Source organism: Monodon monoceros, unplaced genomic scaffold, assembly GCF_005190385.1.
Source record: "Monodon monoceros isolate NGI ecotype Baffin Bay Population unplaced genomic scaffold, NGI_Narwhal_1 Super_Scaffold_7, whole genome shotgun sequence".
Classification (NCBI taxonomy): Eukaryota; Metazoa; Chordata; class Mammalia; order Artiodactyla; family Monodontidae; genus Monodon; species Monodon monoceros.
In genome coordinates, this window is record NW_021703784.1 from 46,930,741 (window position 1) to 46,953,119 (window position 22,379).

The window sequence follows — 22,379 nt, forward strand, 5'->3', positions numbered from 1 at the left end:
CAAGCTGCTCAAATTCTACCTCCATGGCCTGCCACCCAGATCTTCTGGTGGAAATATTTTTTTACATCTCTCTCCCTCCTACTTCTTTCCCCCCACACACTTATGGTATGTGCAGTTTCGCCAGACCCATGTAAAGACAGGGGAACACTGATGGGATTGCTTTTCACAAGTGTGGGAACGAAAATCCTTCCCAATGAAAACATCTGTCTCTGTTCAAGTCATGCCCAGTTATCCCCCAAAAGAAATGTTCTGATTAACATTTTTTTTTTAAGTCTTAAGATAGCAGTTTGTGTAGCAGATCTAATTAAGAAGTTTATGTAACAGATCTGCAGGGTTTTTTTTTCCTCCTTCAACTGGGTTCTTTGAGCTCAGTTTGAGTGTTACTAGCTTTCGCCATGCAGCGGCAAAGTGCTTCCCGGGCTGAAAATTATCAGCTTCTGTGGGATACTATTGCTTCCTTAAAACAATGTGAACAGGCTATGCAACATGCATTTATACCGGTAAGGAAAATTTCCTTTTATTTTCCTAGGGATTCTTTTCTTTTTCTCCTATTGTTTCCTTTATAGCTATAGATAAATGGCATGTATTCTATGTATTTAAAGATGTGGTATCTTCTCTGTAGTTCTTGTTTGGGATAAACATGTCTCTTTTTGCTCTGTGTGAAATCTGAATTATTAATATGGTCAAATATTGATCAGTGAGAAAGAGTAAACAGTGGTCCAAGCAAACTTATCCCACTGAAGATAGTAGGTTCTAATAGTAACATGTACTAAAGAAAGGGCACAAGATTGATATTCTTCATATTAATATTTGAAACAGCTTACAGTGTATGTTTCCTGGTTGGTTCCCCCAAAGTACTTAGAATGGCTTGAATATCTTTTGCAGTGGGTTTGATACATAGATCAGGAAGCCAAAAGTTAGTTCTTACGTTTCGATTCTTTGCTTATCCAAGTAAAATCTACCATAAAACCTCTTCTGAAAAGCGATTGTTCCTTTAGTAGTAACATACTACTTAGAGATTTGTAAAAATGGCTTAGAAATTTGTAAAAAAAAAAAAAAGTGCATAGATATATAAAATCAATTAATTGAGTCAGTGTCATTGTGTTTTCCATTGCAGATATAATATTTGTGCTTATAATTATCCAACTAGAAGAACCAGGCTGGCTACATTTGATAGGCTGAGGTGGGGTAAATGGGACTTGGAAGAAGAATATAAAAATATTTGCTTCTTTAAATAGATCTATTTTGAAGGATTGAGATAATCTATTAGAAATAAGAGAACACTCTTAAAAATTAAGACCTGCAAAAAATTATTTGGAATTCCTTAAGAAAAACATTATTTCTGACATAGAAATAGTTGGATTCAATCTTCTTTGAAATTCAAGTTATTTTCAAGTGGCTCAAGTCAGATGCCATATTTTTCTCTGTAACTGGGGACTCACCTGTTTCAAAGACTGTACTATGTTTAAAGTTCTTCTCATTGAATACTATTCTCTAATTGGATCTCTGTAAGTTGATCTTAATTGTTAAAGACATAAAACATATAATTTTTGCAAGGATTTAAAACACTAATGGTGGGAAGCTTTCTAAATCAGATTAAGTTATAATTATTCTACTCTGAACTGGAATCTGCTGTATATAGTTTGCTTCTCCTATCTTTATTAAACTCTTCCTCCTTTGTTTTAACAAGAAGATTATGATACCCCTTGTGAAGCTCACGTGTCTCCTCCTTCGTAGAGCTTTCTCTGGCTAGGCAGAATTATTTTCTTCTATCTCGGTTCCTTGCATGCACCACTGATTTATCACCCAACATATTTTATTGTAAGTATTTTCTTTTCTGTCTCTCTAATTATATTGTAACTTCTTGGAGCTAAGGAGGAAAGGAAAGTAAGTTGGAGAAAGGAACTGATATTTGTTTCTTTTCTTATTTTCCTGTCTCGAACTCTTTGAATATAGGCAGCATCTATTCCTAGGGTCTAACACAGTGTTTGGCAAAACAAAGAGTGCTTGGTGAACATGTGAGGAATGAATGAAATCAACTAATGAGAGTCTCCAGTTCCAGCATTTCTAGTTACTACATGGCAGTTTTCATCACCAGCTTTGTCTATACTGACCTCATAAAATTATTTCTATTCAGATACATCTGGAGATAACAATAAACCTTGACTAAAGCATTGCCATGGGGTGATGGTGGGAGTGGTAGTGTGTTAGTGCAGGAGATAGACCTTTATGGGAAAAAGTAGCCTTGGATTCAATTCCCATAGTCCATGGGCTACTCTTCTTCTATTCTCGTGTCTCTTTCCCCATACTGTAGGCATTCACATAGACGTATTCAAGTTTTATTCAGGTTTACTTCATTTTGACTGCTCTAAATCTTTTTCCAGCAGGTATCAGGAACTTGCCAGTCTCTCAACTCTTCTCAAATTTCTTCCAAGTCTTGCATTAAATGTATCATTATGTCATCATAATTTTACAAGGACTGCTTTTAGAAAAAATAATTCTGTTTAAATTGAGCCTCAGTTTATTTCATTGTTAGAATATATAATTTAGAGCTCAGGAAAAGGACTTCATTTATTCCATATTTTATGTACTTTTTAAGCCCAGTGATATGTACTTCATACACACACACACATACACATACATGAATATGTGGCGTTCTTGGCTAATGATGCCCTTCATTATTTAGGATATCCAAATAAATCCTTAAAACACACATCTTTACAATGATGCATTAAGCATGTTAAGGAAATGAAAAACTATATTGACTCAGTCAGTTGCCTCCTTTAGCATAGACCTGGTTATCTTTTAAAATAAAGTACTTGGAAATGAATAGTATGTAGGAAGTGTAGACATACATTGATGTAGCTGATCTTAGAAACACTGACCTGAAAACTTCACAAGCTGTCTGTGCATCTCCTGTGGGTGAGGATTACTAACACATCATTAGAATACAGAGCCACCTAGATGGTCTGGACCATCTCTCACGTGTGCAATAAGCCATAGATCACAAGTGGTTTTTCAGTCAGTGCAGTTCCATGTACTAATAATAAACCTGACATAAAATCTCAAGCTATAATACAGTCTTCCCCAGAGAACCTCCACATACAGCCTAAAATATACACTGGAGAGGGGAAACTTAAAGCAGCTGTTACCTGGATAATGTACTGCCCAAAACAGTCTGTAGAAAGAAGGAAGACAAATTACAGACTCTCAAAGTTTCAGTATTTGATTTCACATAACAGATCATGCCCTGTAATGATGAGGTGGAGATCAAATCTGGATTCTCAGGCAGGTTCATCTTCTTGACCCAAGAGCCTTGAGTATAAAACAGCAATGCAGAATTTCCCACATCTTTAGCATAAGTGCCAGCCAATGTAACCTAAATATTTATTGAATGAATGACTAAGAAAAAGCTCTCTCATGAAGTCCTAAAAATTAGTTCCATCAATGGAGCTGTAAGAGCATCCTTCTAGATAGTCGGTATCTTTGTATATCAGCAAATCAAAGACTTTGCTGTTTTATCACTCAAATGAGCGGATATGCTTGTAAAAAACTGTCCCATATTTAGTAGTTATTTTCATAGAGACTTGCCTGTGTTCCTATTCACTTATTAGTTCGTTCACTTCACTCAGATTTTATTGAGCCCCTACTATGTTCTAGGCATGGTCCTAGGCACAGGATAAGGACCTGAAGGTACACTTCAACTTCTTTGTGACACCATCACTTTGGAATAGAGACTGCATTACCCCTTGCCCAAATGGTACCTTACTGTCTTTTGTTGCCATGAACAAAGTTGATTTTCCCTACGCTGGTAGTCATCATGTTTGGATTTGGTCTAATGTGAGGTTCATGCAGCTTGCCAAGCATTGGTTCAAATACTAAAATGAATAAATCAGGAGAATCCCTGAGGATACTTACATGGAATTCTGCCCACTGGGAATTTTCAAACGGACACACAAATCACTCTAACACCAGATAAAAAGTGTTGGGTCCCTTAAGTACCCATGAATTACCATAAGAGTTAAGAAAAGGGGTGCCAGGCTTCGTGGAAGGGTACCTCAGCTGAGCTGTGAAGATCAAATAGAATTTTGATATGTAGTCACGATGGTGGAAGAGGGCATTCCAAGTAGAAAGGAATAGTAAAGGTACTTACTAATGGTGTAATCGTGGTTCATTTTCCATCTGATCATTCACTTAACCAATATTTATCAGATACTTTTTATGTATCAGAAGCTGTGTAATATGCCTAGGCATATAGCAATAAATAGCACAAGTTCAAACCCTACCCTGAGGGCATTTACATTCAAATGGATGAGACAAACATTAAATGAATAGTTACATATACATCTGTACTGCACACTTGAATCCTATCCTGTGAAAGTTGTTCATAGCATTTCTCACAATTGTAACTTAATATTGCACATATACATACACGTATATATATCTATTATCAGAATAGTGCAGCAACTGTGGATATTTTGCAAAGCCACTACAAACAAAACAAATAAATCATTCTTTCCCAAATATTTTGTAGTCTTAAAGCACATGTTAATTTCTTTAGCAAACAGTTAGTACATCCTGTCTGACACATGCTGGACTTGATACTTTAGTATAAAAGTGATAGTATTTATTGAGCACCTATTGTGTGTCACGTACTGTTCTAAACCCTTCCCATATTACTTCACTCAGTTCTGTCAACAGCTCTCTGATGTGGGCACTATCATTTCCATTTTACAAAATTTACAGAGGTTAAGTAACTTCCTCATGATCCCATAGCTAATAAATGGAAAGGCCAGGCCTTGAAACTAGTTATCTGGCTCCAGAGCCCATCTTCTTAACAGGTTCACTAGAATAAGGAGAAAACCACTGAAACCAAAACACCTGCAGCACAGCATGCTAAAAGCAGTAATCAAGGGATATACAAACCACAGTAAATGCAGCCGGGTGGGAGTGATCCATCTGCTTGGAATGGAGAGGAAAGATGACCAAGGAAGACTGAAAAGAGGAGAGAAGGCTTTGGATGGTTTTAAAATAGTGGTTTATCAGATGAAGGAGGAGAGTGAGGCTGCAACAGTAGGTGCGAAGGCACTTAGGCCTGAAAGAACAGTATGGAGTGAGGGATATTTATCAACTTTCCTCAAGTCCTGATCTTCCTCTTTGAGCATTCGGAAGGAATGTCGGGAACAACAAGGATGAGAGTTGGGTCATTTATTTAAGGTAAAGATCCTGTAGGTCAATCAGAAAGGAAGAACTGAATACTTACGGAGCCTTAGAAGAAAATCTCTGCCCACAGGTTAACACCTGTCTATGCCCGGAACTGAGGAAATATACGTGGAGAAGCAGGAAAAGCTTGTGCACAAATATGAAAGAATGAAACAAATGTAGAAAGAGAAAAGCAAATAAGAAACCAAGTGGTCCCAAAGAAGGATAATGAGAGAGATGAGTCTGCCAGAAATGGTGAGAGGTTGGGAGAGGCTGGACTGTGGCTTCCTGGGTCCCTCAGAACTCCCAGTTCTTAGTTCCTATCTATCAAGTGCCTAACTGCTGAGCCTCTTCCCCTTTTAACCAGATATGTTCACATTTTGCCTAAGCTAGTGCAAGTGGCTTTCTGTTCCCTGCAACCAGAGAACCTTCATTACAGCAGGGACTGATTAGTGGCTAGTGGTCCAGGGACAGGATCCATCCCTACACGAAAGGGCAGAACAGCAGCTGGAGAAAAGGTGAGCAAATCGACAGAGTACATTAAGCTTCAAGGTGAAGTTCCATCCTTCAATACTTAACTCACATCCCCTTCCGTGAGACTTACCTCATACTATGTAACCAAATGATATGCCTTCTCCCTCATTATTTCAACCCTGATTAACACTCCTTGAAGAAAACTAAGAGTAGGAAACCTACTTCCACGTGGCTTTAGTCTATACTTGCTCCTTTAATCATCGCAGTACCAATATGAAATGGCCCCAATATTATTGTCTCCATTTTAGAGGATCAGTACCTTGTTTAAAATCATATAGATGCTAAGACCAGGAGAGAAACCAGGCCTTCTGACCCTAATCCCACCTGCCTTTCTCCTTCACACCCACCGTGGTACTTTGCCCTATTTCTCTTGTGATGTTTCTCTGCTTTGTATTAGAAGCATTCGGGGGATTCCTCTTGTTTCCACAGGACACTGTAAACTCTTTGCAGAGCAAAACCATGTGTTTCCTCTTCCTAGATTCTGCAGCCCCAAGTACAGTGCCTTAAATATGATGTTTCCTAAACAAATCTGTATGGGCTGATTAATACTTAAAATGTAAGAACTTAGGCAGCAGTGAGATGATAATGAGGAAATAATTCTTCTTGTCTCAAATACATCCTTGAAACCTGTCTCCTCAGCTCAACCATCCCTTCCACAGACCCTGCCCCCAGCCCCTGAATGTCAAATTTGAACCATCATAAGCTCAGGTCAGCTCTAAATAGGATTTGTTCAATGATGAGTTTCAGTCCTAGTTCATGGTGTTCCAAGTGTGTTTTGTCCTTTCTGGATTCTAAATATTACTTGACTCATCATTCTCAATCATGCCAGATGCCTTTTTCTATTTCATTCCTCTTAGCCTTACTTTGCACTTCTGTCTAGTAATACCCCAGTTTTTAGTCTATTTCCTTCCAAAGAATATGAACAAGGCTATTAATGGAATTTCTATTAGTAAAGGAATAAAGGTGACACATAATCTATAGAGATGTTCAACCTAAAGGGGAAGGAAAGAACCGTATCTGAAGTGACCTGGATAATTGCAACAGCCTGGACCTAAATGAACATTTGCAGATTTGTGGTAAAATGGAATGAAATTGTCACTTTTGTTTTTGAACAAAAGACAAAACTTGCCATCTTCTTATCTTCCTCTCTTGTGCAGTTTGCATTTCTTTGACTGCTGGTCTCGTGATTTCTGTGCATAGGTATCTGGAGTCCGTGAAAAATTAACGCCCAGTGCAGGATGGCTTCATCTTTGTATCAGTATCGCTCATTGTAAAATGTTTGTGTTGACTCATCAAAATGGGGTATTAGTGCAGATATATGTTATGGTACAACAGAGTAAGCCCATCCTCTGCTTCTCCCACTTTCCTCACCTACTCCGGAAATTACAAAAATAGGGCCCCAAACATATTTGTAACAGGGCAGAAAAATAGACAGTTGCTCGGGGTTAATAACAGTAGTCCTCCTACAAGTAACAAAACAAAATTAAAACACACACATATCAAACCCTCAAAACCTTTAATAAGCTAATACTAGAAAAATAGTACTCTTTTAAGCTCCGTTTAGATGTTTTTATTTAGCAGGAACATGCCTAAGAACAATGGAGTTTCTAATGTTTATCTTGTGTAGACACCAGAAAATATACTGTACTAATGTTTTTACTGTTGCTGCTGCTGAGAGCCCCCACTACACTATTACTACTACCTTATATTTTCCTTATCCTTTTTTATCTTATTGCAATTTTCAAAGCAGTGTAAACTAGATTCTCTCTCATTACAACTTTGTAAGGTAAGCAAGACAGGTTTTAATATCCCATATTGTTCATAAGAAAATTGAAGTTCAAAAAATTGAAGTGGCTGGGGTCAGAAGTGGTTAAGTAGTAAAACATAATGTAGTAGGGCTACAGTCTCAATCTACTGCACTTTTGCTCAGATTCAGAGTTTTAGCTTAAAAAAATCTAGGTCTGAATCCTGGCTCTACCGCTTGCTATCTTGGGTAAATGCTTAACTTCTCTGTACCTCACTTTCATCCTCTGTAAAATTAGATAATATACAGATACTTTTAGGTTTGTTTGTGGTTTAAATGACATAATGTGAGTTACACCCTTAGCAAAACAGCTAAGCAAAGAAAGTGACCAGTAAGGATTGCCATTATTAATGTTGCTGATTTTTAATAATTAGCCCAAATGTATCCTTTTACAAATTGTACAGGGTGTTTTGTTTGTTTGTTTGTTTTGCATAGGGTTTTTATATATTATCCCATCTGCTTCTTGAAGAAGCACATTAGGTTGACCAAATAATAATTTATAATCTCCATTTGTACATGAACAGAAATTTCAGAAAGGCTAAATTATTTGACTAAGACCATCATAAAAGTAAGAAGAAATGTCTTAAATCTTAGATGACCCAAATCCTAAACTCTTTTTATTGCTGCTTTTATGATATTAAAAATTAGGTTAGTATTAAAATCAGGAATCATCCAATTCTTATTAGTAGTTGAATGTAGCCTTAGAAATAATTTAGGGAGTTAAGTGACCTGATCAAGGTCTGCAATGGTTCAGCCGTCCCTAGATGGCTTATCTGCTGACTCCAAGTATAGGGCTGGGAGGTGCTCTTCCTATAACATAAAAGCATAACATGCAAATGATGTTTGTCAAGTTAAAATGGGCAAGGAGGGGGTCATGAGATGTAAGGTTAGAAGCATTATATTCATAAGGAAGTCATCATCTCCTTTCCACTTGGTTGGGGAAATCCTTTATAAAACGAATGAAGGTTCCGAAGTATCTGAGTTTATAATTCCAGTGGACAAAGTGGTCTGAGAGAACAGAGGAGAGTCAGCCTGGGAGCCATCATTTCACTCTCCAACTTGTGACAGAGTCCCCATGTACCAGAGAACAACCTCCTCTCTGCCTTCTTTCTCTTCATTTCATTCTTCTCTCTCACTGCTACCCTCTTTCCTCTAGCCCACAGCAACAGATAATATCCCTTCATCTTTCCTCTGATAGGCACAATTGTAGCATTATCCTAGGCCCAGGAGGAGGTAAACTGGCGAACAGAACCCTTGCTTGCAGAATAACAAAGGGTAAGAAAGCCACTGGAAAACTGAGAAACCCAAAGTAACATAGATATTGCCACTCTGGGGAGCTAAGGCAGCTGCAGGGCTAGGAACTGGGTGGCATTTTTGGACCTAGAGATTTGTAGTCTCTTGGCTGTGAAACAAAGAGTTCATTGCCTAGTCAATGACAGTATACAAACACATCTGCAAAATATATTCTTTGGCACCAGCAAATGCTGGCAGTATTTAGCCAACCTCTATTCTTCTAGTCCACATTCACTTCTCCTTTTTATCTATTCTCTCCCCCATGTTTTTCCTCATTGAAAATGATTTCAAATAAGACATTAATTTTGAAGAAAAAGTGGATAGAAGGGAGATTAATAGACGTATAGATGTTTTCAGCATTTAAAATAAGGGAAATTGATCTAAAATGTTGTCTACTCTGTTTTTTCCACAACCCAGCCCAAGTGCCATCGTTTAAAAGCAGGTATTGAAACACCTTCCAGGCCTAACATGAACATAAGAACATTATCTCTTACTAATGATGAAATAGTAAACCAAACTCACACCTCCTTTTCATCTCTCTCCCTTACATTTCCTCTCATACACACCCCAGAAAAACATTCTAGATATGAAATATTTTAAGACTTTCTCCATGGCTGTTATGTTTTAAACTTTGAGCATATTATCTAGTATCAAATTATGATTGGTAGGGGAAAAAAATCAAGCAGACCTTAGATGTTAAGAAACTTTTCCTGGAGTTAAGGCTTACCGAACATGGAGAAAGGCAAGAATGGAAGAAAGAGCTTGGTGATAATTCTCTGTTTCACTTCAAATCCTTTTCTCTCTTTAATATGGAAGAGAATATTTTGCCACTAATTGCATGGTCTTATGGCCAGAAAAGTAACTTATTCACAAGAAAACCAGAATACAGGCTCTAAACATGATCATGCAAAATATAGATTATAAAAATGATCATAAGTGGATTTTTGAGGTGCCTTGTCTAAGACAGCAGAACCTCATCCTTTATCCAGTTCATTAGAAGCCACTTTATATTATTGATCTTTTCCCAACTCGACTTTTGTCTTTTTTCTGCATGCCTGTCTTAATGTCATGTCTTCTGACTTTCTGTATCTGAATGATAAAAGCAGAGATCATCACCATCCAGAAAGAAGACTTGTATAGCATCCCTGCCTTCTTTCCAGTATTTCCCAGCAGGTCCAAATTTATGATGAGTGAAATCAGATCCTTGATGAGACATAGACTCTTAGAGGTCATCCATCTCACTCTTTATTTCTCAAATATAAAAATAAATTGGGAGGCTCAGTGAATTGCCTTTTCACTGTGAGTTACTGAACGTGATGTGTCAAGTAAATGTCCAGTTTGGGGTGGATCTTTTGGGATATATCTTCACGCTCATCTGAGAAGTTTAAGAAATTCTGAGGATGTCATTTTACTTTTTTGACAATCTTTGAGTCCTTAGCTTTTTCACCAGATCCCAGGCTTCCTCTCACCTCTCCAACTTCTGAAATGTACAGCGGGGTAGTAAATTAGAGCAAGGAACATCTCCTCGCTCCACACAGGGTGGTGATACCACAGAAATATGGATTCGGAGTCAAAAAGAGTGAGCCTTGGCTCCTCTAACTTTTAGTCTAGTGACCTTGGGCAAGTTTTGTTACAGGTTCATGCCTCACTCTCCTTATCTGTATAATGAGCATAATTATAGCATGCAACTCATAGGCTTGTAATGAGAAGTAGAAAAGAATGAGTGTAAAGGAACAGCATATGGTAGACACTGAAGAATCTTTCTGTTTATAACTTTCCATAACTTACATGCCATGGTTCCGAGTAGCATGGTCTGTAGTGCATGGTAGCTCCAGATGCTATCAATAGCACCAGGCAGTGTGATACAACAGCTTGTCACCAGAGGGCAGCGTGCAATTACCCCTTTCTACCCATTTCGTCTAATCTGTTGCCTCACAGGTTTCTCATGAATCTTCTCTCTTGTTGCTGTGGTTCTAGTTCCAAAGGTTTAAAAACTCATTAACAAACATCTTTTGAGTATACTGTATGCCAAGCACGGTTAGGAGTGTTGGTGGAAGTGGCTGGTGAAGAAATGAAGTAGGATGAGGGCCCTGCCCTCACAATGACTACAGTTTCATCAAGGAGATGCAAATGTCACACATGAACCACTTAGCCATCAACCTACGTGTAAGAACAGAAAGAAACGTTCATTAAGAATGGCAGAACTTGGTGCTTTCGCGTAATTTCTTTTCCTTTATATTTATAATTTAATGTGAACTGAATTAGTACAAATAATGCATGTTTTAAAATTTGAGAGGGGCAGGATGGACAGATCGAGGCCTGCAGTGAGGATTGAGGAAGCTTTCATGGAGAGTCTGGGGCTTTAGATTGTCCCTGCAGGATGGAGGGAGCTTGGTTAGGAAGATAAGAGAGGGGACCATGATTGGTTCAGGATGTGGGAGAAGGAAGAAATGTAAACAGTGACCTTATAGTAGGCATAAGCAAGGCGTATGCTTGGGTAGTGAGAGTCCTGGCCTGACGGAAGTAAAGGAGATGAGAGAAGGAAACTAAACAGCAATCACTGATTGATCACCCACTGTGTGCAAGGCCCTGATCCAGGTACCACAGAAGAAACAGGCCCCACCTAAGCCTGATGAACCGGCTTTGAGCAAGATTTGACAGCTTGCTCAGAATTCTGGTACCCTAAATCTGGAAAATACAACGGGACTGCTAAGATTATAGCTCTTCAGTGGCTTTGCAAAATGGAGCAGATGGTATCCACATGGCTCTTTCCAGGAATAGCACCACGTGGAGTGAAACAGTGAATTAAGTAGGTATGGTTGTTGTGGCATGGGGCACATTGACTAAACCACATCTGAGATTTGAGCTAATGACTCCATTCTTCGTGCAAACTTCAGAGAGCATTTGCACAAATGAAGCAGTTAGATCTATAAATGCTCAGTGTGAATCAGTGGGATTTGTGGCATCATGGACTAATAATGGGAAAAAGCAAGGGGCTCACAGTCAGAAGACCTAGGTTTGAATCTCAGCTTTGCTTTTCTCTAGATGTCTGACGTTGGGAAATACGCTGGATCACTCTGGGGTTCTGTTTACTTACCTATAGACAAGGGAAAGTTCCACCAGTCCCTCTGGGGTTCTGTGAAGAGCAGATAAGAAAGCAGAGGTGAAGAGCTTAGCATATTTCCTGACACACAGTGGGTATTGGTCAATGAATGTTAGTTCCTTTTCCTCTGCCTGTGGGAATGAAATGATCTAATGTGTGTGGACACACTTCATAAATTATGAAGCATGATATAGGTGGCCAATCTAATATAATTATCTGTTTGAGTTTGAGTGATGATCTACAGACCTAGTTTTGGTGAGTCTTTTATTTTAGCCTTTTACACTAACTGCAAAGAGGTATGTGGAGAGGGTGTAGGATGGAGGTCTGAAGAGTCTTCATAACAGCTCAAGCAATTTATATCTGTTTCTCCAAGTGGGATTGATTCTAGAGAAATATAGTAAGAAAAACTCTGTTTAGTTCTGGGTCTTTACTTTCTGTGCCTCATTCTCCAGGCTGCCCCATCTTTTCTGTACTAGGGATAAAGAGGTGCCCAACTCAGCCTAACTGTGGCCCTTAGGATTATCATTCATATTTTGCAAAATATTACGGTACCTTGTATTTTAAGGGAGGATCAAACAGACATGTTATCACTTTAATCCAAAGGGAAGAAATGCTAATGGTGTATTTTCAAAGATCAGTGAAAGAACTTGTGTTGACTAAAACAGACTTCTGGATACGTATCAAATTTTAATAGGGAACAGAAGCAAATATTTTGTATTTAAGCGTTACCCACTTTGGAACTAGGCTGATAGGTTTGACTCTTGACCTTGCCGTTACCGGCTGGATGACCTTGAACAAATTGCTTAACATCTCTGTGCCTCAGTTTTCTGTAGAGCGAGGATATTATTTTTTATTATTATTAAGAGAGTTCAGGCAAGCAGAGATGAATCGAGTTCAAGCCACACATAAATCTGACATTCTTTCTTCCCATTTTCTGAGCCAGTCTGGTGGTAAGCTAGGTAGGTAATGATCCCTGCGTTTTATTAAGTGCTAGGGAGAGGAACCAGGGTATTAGCTTCCTCCAAAGTTGCTCCCTTGAGATATCCTGCCATGACCATTAACCTGCAGTTATGCCTTGGCTAGCCAAGCCTTGGGCGCTCACATTGTTCACTCGCCCACTCACCTGGTATTGCCTCAGTGTCCTCACCTGTGAGGGGGGTTGCCCTATGTCGCTGCAGGGTAAGGGCAAACCTGGTGACAGGCCAGAACCACTTGGCGCTGCTATTGGTGATGACTCAGATCAAATTGCACCCACCTGGCCGGTCTTGCTGAGAGGGAATATGAAAAGAGAGAGGAAATCCAGGAAAGCAAGAAATAACCACAGTAATAAATAATATAACCTTACATCTATAGAACACCTCTCTTTCTCACTTCACATGCATTATTTCCCTAGCTAACTTCTTGGGAAATAGGTTAACTGGAAAATAACATTGTCCCATTTTTTAAGCGGGGTTTTGAAAGAGATTAAGGGACCTAGAAACCCTCTGAGAATTGGGAATTGAATCTGAGTCAGTACGGTGAGAAATTTCTCTTCAGACTGGCAAAGAGAAACTAGCAACTTTCGGGGCAGAAAATAACTGCATTTTTCGGCCTTAACTGGAAAAACTCAGGAGAGGGAATCAGGAGATGTTGGTGGTTACCAGCATGGGTTCTGGGGCTGGAAAGGCCTGGGTTTGACACCTGGTTGTGATACCTCTTAGATTTGTGACCTTAGGCAAGTGATTTAGCCACTTTGAGCCTCCCCTTCTTTCTTTCTTCTTTTTTTAAATGAGAGTGATAATGTTTTCCTTAGAACATCTTGGGAAGTAAATGCATTGATGTATCTTAAGTATTTATCACAACCCTGGAACATGATATTCATTCAGTAAATGCTTAATATTTTATTATTGTTATTCTTGTTGCTATTATCCTGTCTTCTGTTTTGATACTAAATAATTGTGAGCTCTGGGGCATACCTCTTCCTTTCTCTCCATTTCATATTTGTAAAATGAAAGGTAGAATTAAATGATTCTTAAGGCCTCAGCTTCAAGTTTTATGATTCTCGAGTAGATTTGTTCTTCCTGTTTTGTTTCCTCGTCTCTCACGTAACCATCAATATGTCTTTAATCAGTAATTTACCAAAGAGTTTCTTTGGAGCTTACTCAAAGAAATCCTGATTGAGTCAGCCTGCGTGTGCCTGTGCTTCGCCTTCTCCTAAGTCATGGCAACTTCAGGCTTGTTCATACAATGCACTAGGGCCAGAGGGAGGAGGGGCGGGTTTTGGAACCATCCTGGATCAAGGTGGCTGTCTAATTTGGCTTTCAGCTGGCCTCTGAGTTGTTGGTGAACAGTCAAAATTAGAATCTAAAGAGTTCTGGTAGAGTGTGATTCCATTCTGAAAGGCAGTAGGGCATGATTGTCAAGAGCATGGACTCGGGGTTGGGAGGAGGATAAATTAGGAGTTTGGATTAACAGATACACACTACTATATATAAAACAGATAAACAACAAGGACCTACTGTATAGCACAGGGAACTATATTCATTATCTTGTAATAACCTATAATGGAAAAGAATCTGAAAAAATACATAAAAATGAATACATGTATGTATGTGTAACTAAATCACTTTGCTGTATATCTAAAACTAACACAACATTGTAAATGAACTATACTTCAATTTAAAATATGGTAAAAAAAAATAAATAACATAAAAGTATATAGCTTAAAAAAAAAAAAAAGAGCATGGACTCTGAGCCAGACTGTCAGATTGTTTGGGTTTGAAGACAATCTATTTACCAGATGTCTGACTTTGGGAAAGTTACCTAACCTCTATTTTCTCACCTGTAAATTGAGAATAACAGTGTCTCATTGGGTTATGTGAGGATTAAATAAGTTAATTGATATAAATAAGTGCCGTATAAGTATTTGCCTTTATTATCATCCATCCCAGTGTTAACATATCAGGAGATCTGGGTATGGTGGGTCATGGTACCGTGAGATTCCAGGTAGTCATGATGCTCAGCCAGTGATGATGATCAACCAGGCAACTACGGATCCTTCAAGTAGGTAAATCCTGGTATCTCCTTCAAGTAAGAATAGGACCTTACCTGCGGACAACTAGGGGTGTGTGGCTCCACCCAACAGATTGTGGGAAAGAAGGAGAAGGAAGAAAGGGTTTCAGTCCACAAGAGAACTACAGGCAGTAAATTGAGGCAGAAGTCCCCCCAACCACATCACAGTTTTTAATTTCCAGAATGGGCCAACATGATGGAGGATTAGGGAGAAAAACCTAATAAAAATAACGTTGTCCTGCCTCTGTGGGAATTGTGAAGCTAAAAGACTCTTAGTATGGTATCTTGTAGCATCCAATCTAAACCAGCTAATATTTATCTTGAGTTTCTGGGATCTCCACCTCTCTCAGTGAAATCATATGCACACACAAATGAACTCATTTTAAAAGTGTCAGTGAGCTCCATTTTGTTTTAAGTTGTCATGCCACGCTGTAGATAGAGCCTGTGTTACTTCTTGCATATTCAGGAGCCTTGTCCTTTAAGAAGATAAGCCAAAGATTCTAGGCCCCCAGAACAGCTCACAAGTTATTCTTGCCATATTTACCTCCTGTTAATTTGGCCTACTGTCAACTACCTGCCTTCTACTTGCATGTTCCAGGTCAGTTGAAATCCCTGCACAATTCCTAGCCGCATCAACGTTACTATTCAGTTCGTGCTGTATCTGGGTCCCTTGGCTGTGTGGGTTTCTCTTCTTCTCTACTTCGCTTCTTAAAAGTTTAGGTATAGGCCTGGATTCGGTCTTTTGACCCTCCCACTGGTTAGCCTGTACTTGTAGGACCTAAGCCTCGCAGAGTATGTTCTTTGACTGACTGGCTGCTCTACCACCCCTGCCAATACCTTGCTTGAAGGGTCTTCCTCTGGCTGGGTGACCACCCGCCCATTTATGTCAGAGGTATTTCACAGATCTGGCACTTAACAAATATCACATCAGTTGGAATTAATGAACTTCTTTGAAAATTTGCATTCACTATATAAGATTCTTTATTAGTTACATTCTCTTAGTGGCAAGCAACAGAAGTTTATTTCTCTTTTACTATCATAAGCAAAGTTATCGATGTAATATTTGGGTATCCCATGGAACCCAAGGACAGGAAGGTGGCAGGAATTTATGAATAACTTGATCTAATAATTTAAATTGTATCAGTATTTTCTCTGCCTGCATCTGGCTTCTCTATGATTATCTTTATTCTTCCCTCTTGCTATAAACTATTTTTTTTTTTCCACTTGGAAGAGAATGTAATATAAGAGTCAAACCATTTACATCTCATAGCTGGGTCGTGCAAGAGAGATGAATTTTCTTAAGCCTTTATATTTACATGAAGACAAGTCTTGAAGCTTCTGGTTTAAAGGAGAGTTTTTTTTTGGGGGGGGGGTTTGTATTTGATACTGAAATCTCTTTCCAGTTAATGGAAATAAGCATATTGAAGGGGGATGCTGGAATCTGCTAAGTCATCCATTTGATTTAGGGATTCAGTTAAAGAGAATATCCAGTATGGAGAGAGAAGGTGTGTATGGCGAGGCAGTGTGAAGTGTGGAGATGAAGCTTAGAGGGAATTATCAAAGTAACTGGGGAACTGGTTTTCAGACTCAGAAACCGAACTTGATCAAACTAGGCATGGACTCACATGATCTCAAAAGAGAGAAAAGAAACAGGAGTCAGGCTGAGCCAAGAGAAAATCTGACATTAACAGCTGGAGAGAAAAGCACATTCATGGGCCATACCTAGAACTCTACTGCACTCTGTGCTACTACAACTCGGGGCTTTCATTCTCTGCTGTTATGTGCCATTGAGTACCTAATAGATTCCAGGAAGCTTCTGGGAAGATGGTCTGGGGAGGGCTGTGGGGGTCCTGGAGCAGAGCAATGGGGAATCTTCAGAAAGTCTGATGTCGTGGGATATTGTGTTATTCAGAATAGCCCACCCTGGCATCTCCTTGGCACTCACATCAGGGAGTTGCCAGTGTCAGATGTATGTGATGTATGTTTGTTCACACAATCCACACACGTTTGTTCATGCATTTTTAGTGACTTTTGTAGATGTAGGAATTAACTGTGCTTCTGGATCTTTTTAACACCAAGAAGGAGCAATGAACTTTCCACATTACATAGATTGTATTTCAATGCATAAATGCATAAATGCTTTTACATCCTGCATTTATGAAATAATTAATTATTATTTCAAAAAACTGGATAATTAAGTGTTGGTGCCTGGTTAAAGAAAGAAGGTGATAGTAGATATTGGAAAAGTCCTCACAGTTTTGTTGGTAACATAAGATATTTTGAGGTTATCTCAGAAATGCTCTCCAAAGCTTTCAGTGAGATATTACTTTCCTTTGTACTATACTTTATAGCTACATTTAGTCAGTAATCCTACGTATTTCCTGAGCTCCTTCTGTGTACCCAGATGCTGTGAAAAAATCTAGGAAAGTATACAATCCTTGTCATTGAGAGAGTCTCATTGGAAAGACCAAATTTACATACGTGAAATGGAAAATAGCAGTAGAAACATACAAAAGTGATAAATATCATTGTATAGGAACTGAGCCTATGCATAATATTTATTTCCAGACTACATTAATGCAATTTATAGAAGGAAAACAAGAGTAAGATGAGTTGAAAGTCCCAAATCAAATCAATGCATACTTATTGATCAAAGTGTAGTATATAATAAGGGGAAATACAAGTATTGCATATGATACTCAGAAAGTTTGAAGTCTAGTCAAGGAGACAAGACACAAATCTTTTGGGAGTCCTGGGAACCAATTAGAAAGCACAGAAGAAACATCATCAAAACTAAAAAACAAACAACAACAAAAAAAAAACATTAAGGAATTACCAGTTTGCTTTCAACATCTAATATGCAAGATCCTGCCACATCTCTTACCTTCAGGGTGGTCTTTGCTTTGCCTGGGTCTTACTTGCTGCTCTTGCTAGAGATCTCAAATCACTGCAGGACTCTTGTGATGGAGACTCCTAGATAATGGAATCATAGAACAACTCAGTGTGGAAAACGTGGATCAGAAAGGCTGGTGTGAAATCTCAGCTGTCATTTTCTCTGAGCCTCAGTTTTCTCATCTATAACATAGGGATAGTGACAGTAATGCCTCATCAGTATGGTTTTGTGGAGATTAAATTAGGAGATATATATATATATATTCTTATAAATGGACAAGTAATATGTGTTTAATAAATGGTAATTTTCATGATCTAATCAGTTCTTTTTAGTGCAACTGGGCCACTAACATAGCATTGAGATCTCTGGGGCATAAACAATTCACAAACCATCCAATGGTATTTTATCCTTATGATAGTCCATCTTTAGGGGCATTAACTAATGATAGCATTTAACATTGATTCTGAAATTTATGTTTACAAAGCACATTCAAATATATCACCTCATTTATTCTTCAGACAACCTTTTTAGAAGGTGATTATTTCTATTTCCATTCTACAGAGAAGGAAAATGAGGCAAAGAGAGTTAGTGGGCTTGCCCCCAGATCAAATTACCAAGAAGTTGCTGAGCCCCCAAATCATATAATCAGGAAGTTGGTAAACCAAACTTGAGCCCAGGTCTTCTGACTCCAAACCTCATGTTCTTCTCCCTATACTACAGGCCTCTTAACAAACACTGTTTTTTGGTGAGGTCCAGTGGAAACTGTCTTTCTCCAGAGCCCCTATTTATCCACAAGGTACTTGATATGAGGAGTTAACAAATAAACCATGACTATTTAGTTGACCCACTATGCAGATATGTAGAACAGGGTCGTGTTTTCACTGACCAGTGATTTTAGTTAAAACCTGGAATTTTGTTCTGTAAAATCTGCTGGATTGCCATTGGTTTTGCCATTAGATTAGGGTTCCATAGGCACAGATTGACATTAAAAAGCTGTTAACTCTGTTAACTCCAGAGGGCATAGCTAATGAAATGTCCCAAAGTTGGGTACTTGCGCAAACTACCGTGTCGTATAGGACAGCTCTCGATTAATCGTGATGAGACTACTTCCTCTATCAAATGAAATCTGCAGTTTGGGAAGGAGATTAAAGATCCTTCAGGGCATGAAGGAAAAGTTGCTGTGAATATTCTAGAAACAGAAAATAAAGATAGATCTACTTAATATTCATGAAGTCAGATTGGTTGATGCAAATAGATTGCAATCTCTTATTTTCTAATGACTTGGCTTGTAACACTCCTGTATCAGTTTTACACAGATTCCTATTCAACTTTAAAAGGAATGGCTGTATTTTGGACAATAAAGAAACTTTAGCATATATAATATGATTTTCTGTCACCTTTGACTAATTTTTAATTTTCTGAGGATATCTAAAGTATATCATCAAAGGTGCATAAATGACAAAGAAAAGGTATAACACAGCATGAAAAATAAGTAAATATATGTAAGATGTCAATAAGTGAACCCTTCTATTTTGTTTTGTATACAACATACTCTCAAAAGCCAGTTTAAAGAAAAGAGTTACATTGTTTTAGGTTTAATTTTGCTTCCATGAGAGAGAAATCAAAATTCTTTAGCACAGCCGTTTCATAAAGAAATTTTTAACTCCTCGCCAAATTTATTAGAAGTCCTTGCCTCTTACACTGCACAAATCCTCACTTCCTCACCTTTGAGTTCTGTTGCTTACTTCATTTCATTATGTGGTCAATGTAGCAAACATGAAGGGAGGAGGGTGAAGGGGACTCTGAGCCACTTCATTTATCCCCCCCCCCGCAACACCTGACATAGTGCCTATACAGGTTCTCAAGAAATACTGTTGAGCTCTTGGTTAAATAAGTTAACAGATCCTATCTCAGAATAGACAACTTGTTATTTAAAACTTTTTTCTATTTCTCTTTTTTAGGCCAGCCCTGCTCCTATAATTGTCAACACAGATACTTTGGACACGATTCCTTATGTAAGTAACATTTTTATTAAGACTATCTTTAAAAACCGATAGAACTCAATCAGCTGAATTTAAAATTTTGTACATACTCCGTTTTACCCAATCCAGATAATCTCATGAAATGATGTGTAGCACGAGTTCTGTGAGTTTTCTTTTGATATTTGCTAACTCACAGCTTAGGCATGCTGACATTTTCCTCTTTGATTCATTGTTTTGTAAAGCACAAGGGCCTATCATGAGAAAAATAAACCGCAGCCAGTTGTGATCAAATAATGTTAGTTTCTTAAGTGGTTCCCTGAAAAGAGATTGAACAAACTTCTCTGGGTTTCTTAATAAAGGAATACTCAAATCAATTTATATGATAGAGTCTAGAACATAATAAGTGATCATCAAATATTTGATGGATTTTGCTAGGCTTCTAACAAGAATTGGAACAAAATTTTGGGAGGGTGAATTCTATCTATATATAATAAGATGTATGGTTTTATAGAAGCATGGGGCATGAGATAAAAAGCACAGGCAGATCAGTAAAGCCCCCAATTCTGTATCTGAAATATAACCACTACGATGGCCAAAATTCTTGACGACAGTCTGGCTGGGCAGGGGTGATTGGAAAGTGGTGCTGGGCCACAGTGGTATGAGTGGTTGACTTTATGGAGGTCCATAAAGTCGTAAAGCTTTGTGAGTCGCCCTAGCTGATGGATAGAGGAGAGTGATTTAGGAAGATGGGACACAGATGCATGCAGACAGAAGGTTTGAAGCAAAGAGAAGGGCTGCAGGCATAATGCACAAGAACAAACAGATCCCTGGTCTTTGATTAAATGAGTACAAAGTGCTTGGTAAGTACTGGCTATTCTCAGTCTTAGACCCCAACCACAAATGCCTACAAGGACCAAGCAAGTCACAGAAATAGATGGAGCAGGAGGCATGGGGAGAGAGGGGAATAGAGAGCATGTGATCTTCCAAAGTGAGAGCAGCTGCCACTTGGCTCCAGTGGGTGGGGACCAAAGGGAAATGGGATCAAGAGTTGCCTGACCATTCAGTTTCTCAAGAGAAATCAGAAATTTGAATTTTTATACAATTTTACAGGCAACTAATTCTCAAAAGTTGAAACACTCTGTGCCAAAGTGTGTTTAGTCTAAAGGCTGCCCTTTGGGAGATACCTGCCTCAGAGGAACTGGAGGCCCTGAGCAGGTTCTGCAAGCCGGGACTCGGCCACAGGGGAGCAGAATGCCAGAACTGGAGTGCAAGTTGGGACTTGGTTACAGGGACAAGTGATTAAAACTGGGACGCAGGGTCAGGACAGGAATAACAGCGAGCTTGACTTTAATGCTGAATCACCTGAACTACTGAACTAGGGCTTCTTAAATCTTTCTGAACAAGAGTCATTTGGGGTCAGACTGGAAATGGGGTTAAGCTTACCGGTAGGAATCAAGTGGCCCCAGCTGTGGAAAGTAAACGACTCTGTTGGAAGGAAGCAAAGCAAATATTAAAGACACATAGTATTCCCTATTCTATCTCTCACTCTTCCTACCCTTCTTTGTTTTTCAAACGTTTATATTAGGATTATTGTATGCCTGACGCTGCTTTAAGCACTTATCAAATATTACCTTATTTAATCCTCGTAACAACCCTATGAGATAGGTACTATTAATTTCTCCATTTTACAGATGAGGAAACTGAGTCATAAAGAAATTAAGTAACTTTCTTAAAATTGCACAGTAAGAGGCAGAGCCAAGAATGAATCTAGGTATCCTGGCTGTAGAGTTTGAGATCTTACTTAACTCTGATCTTTCTGCTGCTTGTGTTTCCTCCTTCCCTCCCTCCTTTTCTGCCTCTCAGCTTGAGAACAAAGTTTTGTTACTTACTCCTCAGCAATGTGTAGCTCTGGGTAGATGACAAGTTGTCACAGAAGCTTAAATACCCTTGAGGCAGGGATCCATATATATATTAAGGGATTCTATGTCTTTATTTGGTGGTACACGGGCCTCTCGCTGTTGTGGCCTCTCCCGTTGCGGAGCACAGGCTCCGGATGCGCAGGCCCAGCGGCCATGGCTCACGGGCCCAGCCGCTCCGCGGCATGTGGGATCTTCCCGGACCGGGGCACGAACCCGTGTCCCCTGCATCGGCAGGCAGACTCTCAACCACTGCGCCACCAGGGAAGCCCCGGATTCTATGTCTTTAATATAGTGAATCTCTTTGCTATACCCATTGGCATCATCTAAAGCAGATGAGCAGTGCTTTGAAGTAGACATGGAGCAGAGAGACTTGACCGTGTTAAGTAGGACTGCTTTCTTGTGATAGACCTATATTTATTCAAAGCCTTCTATTAGCGTTTTCATGACTAACTTCCAGATGCCCTCATGTACAAATAATTTATGAATAAGAATCTAAGGATTTTGTATAGACATGCTCAATTGGTAGCCCAACTGATTAGCTAGTAAAATCAGCCATGTATAACAAATTAATCAAATTGGTCTCATTCTCCTAAATATC

The 22,379-nt window shown here is 38.9% G+C and overlaps 1 protein-coding gene across 3 annotated transcripts in view; it reads left to right on the top strand.

Annotated features, from left to right (window-relative positions):
* The window catches only part of DLG2 (discs large MAGUK scaffold protein 2), a 2,046,181-nt gene that overhangs the window by 1,269,193 nt on the left and 754,609 nt on the right, over positions 1-22,379 (top strand). For all 3 annotated transcript variants that reach the window (XM_029208176.1, XM_029208177.1, XM_029208181.1), the window contains one exon: positions 19,842-19,895. In XM_029208176.1, coding sequence (XP_029064009.1) covers positions 19,842-19,895 — 54 coding nt within the window. The remainder of the gene's footprint in view (positions 1-19,841; positions 19,896-22,379) is intronic.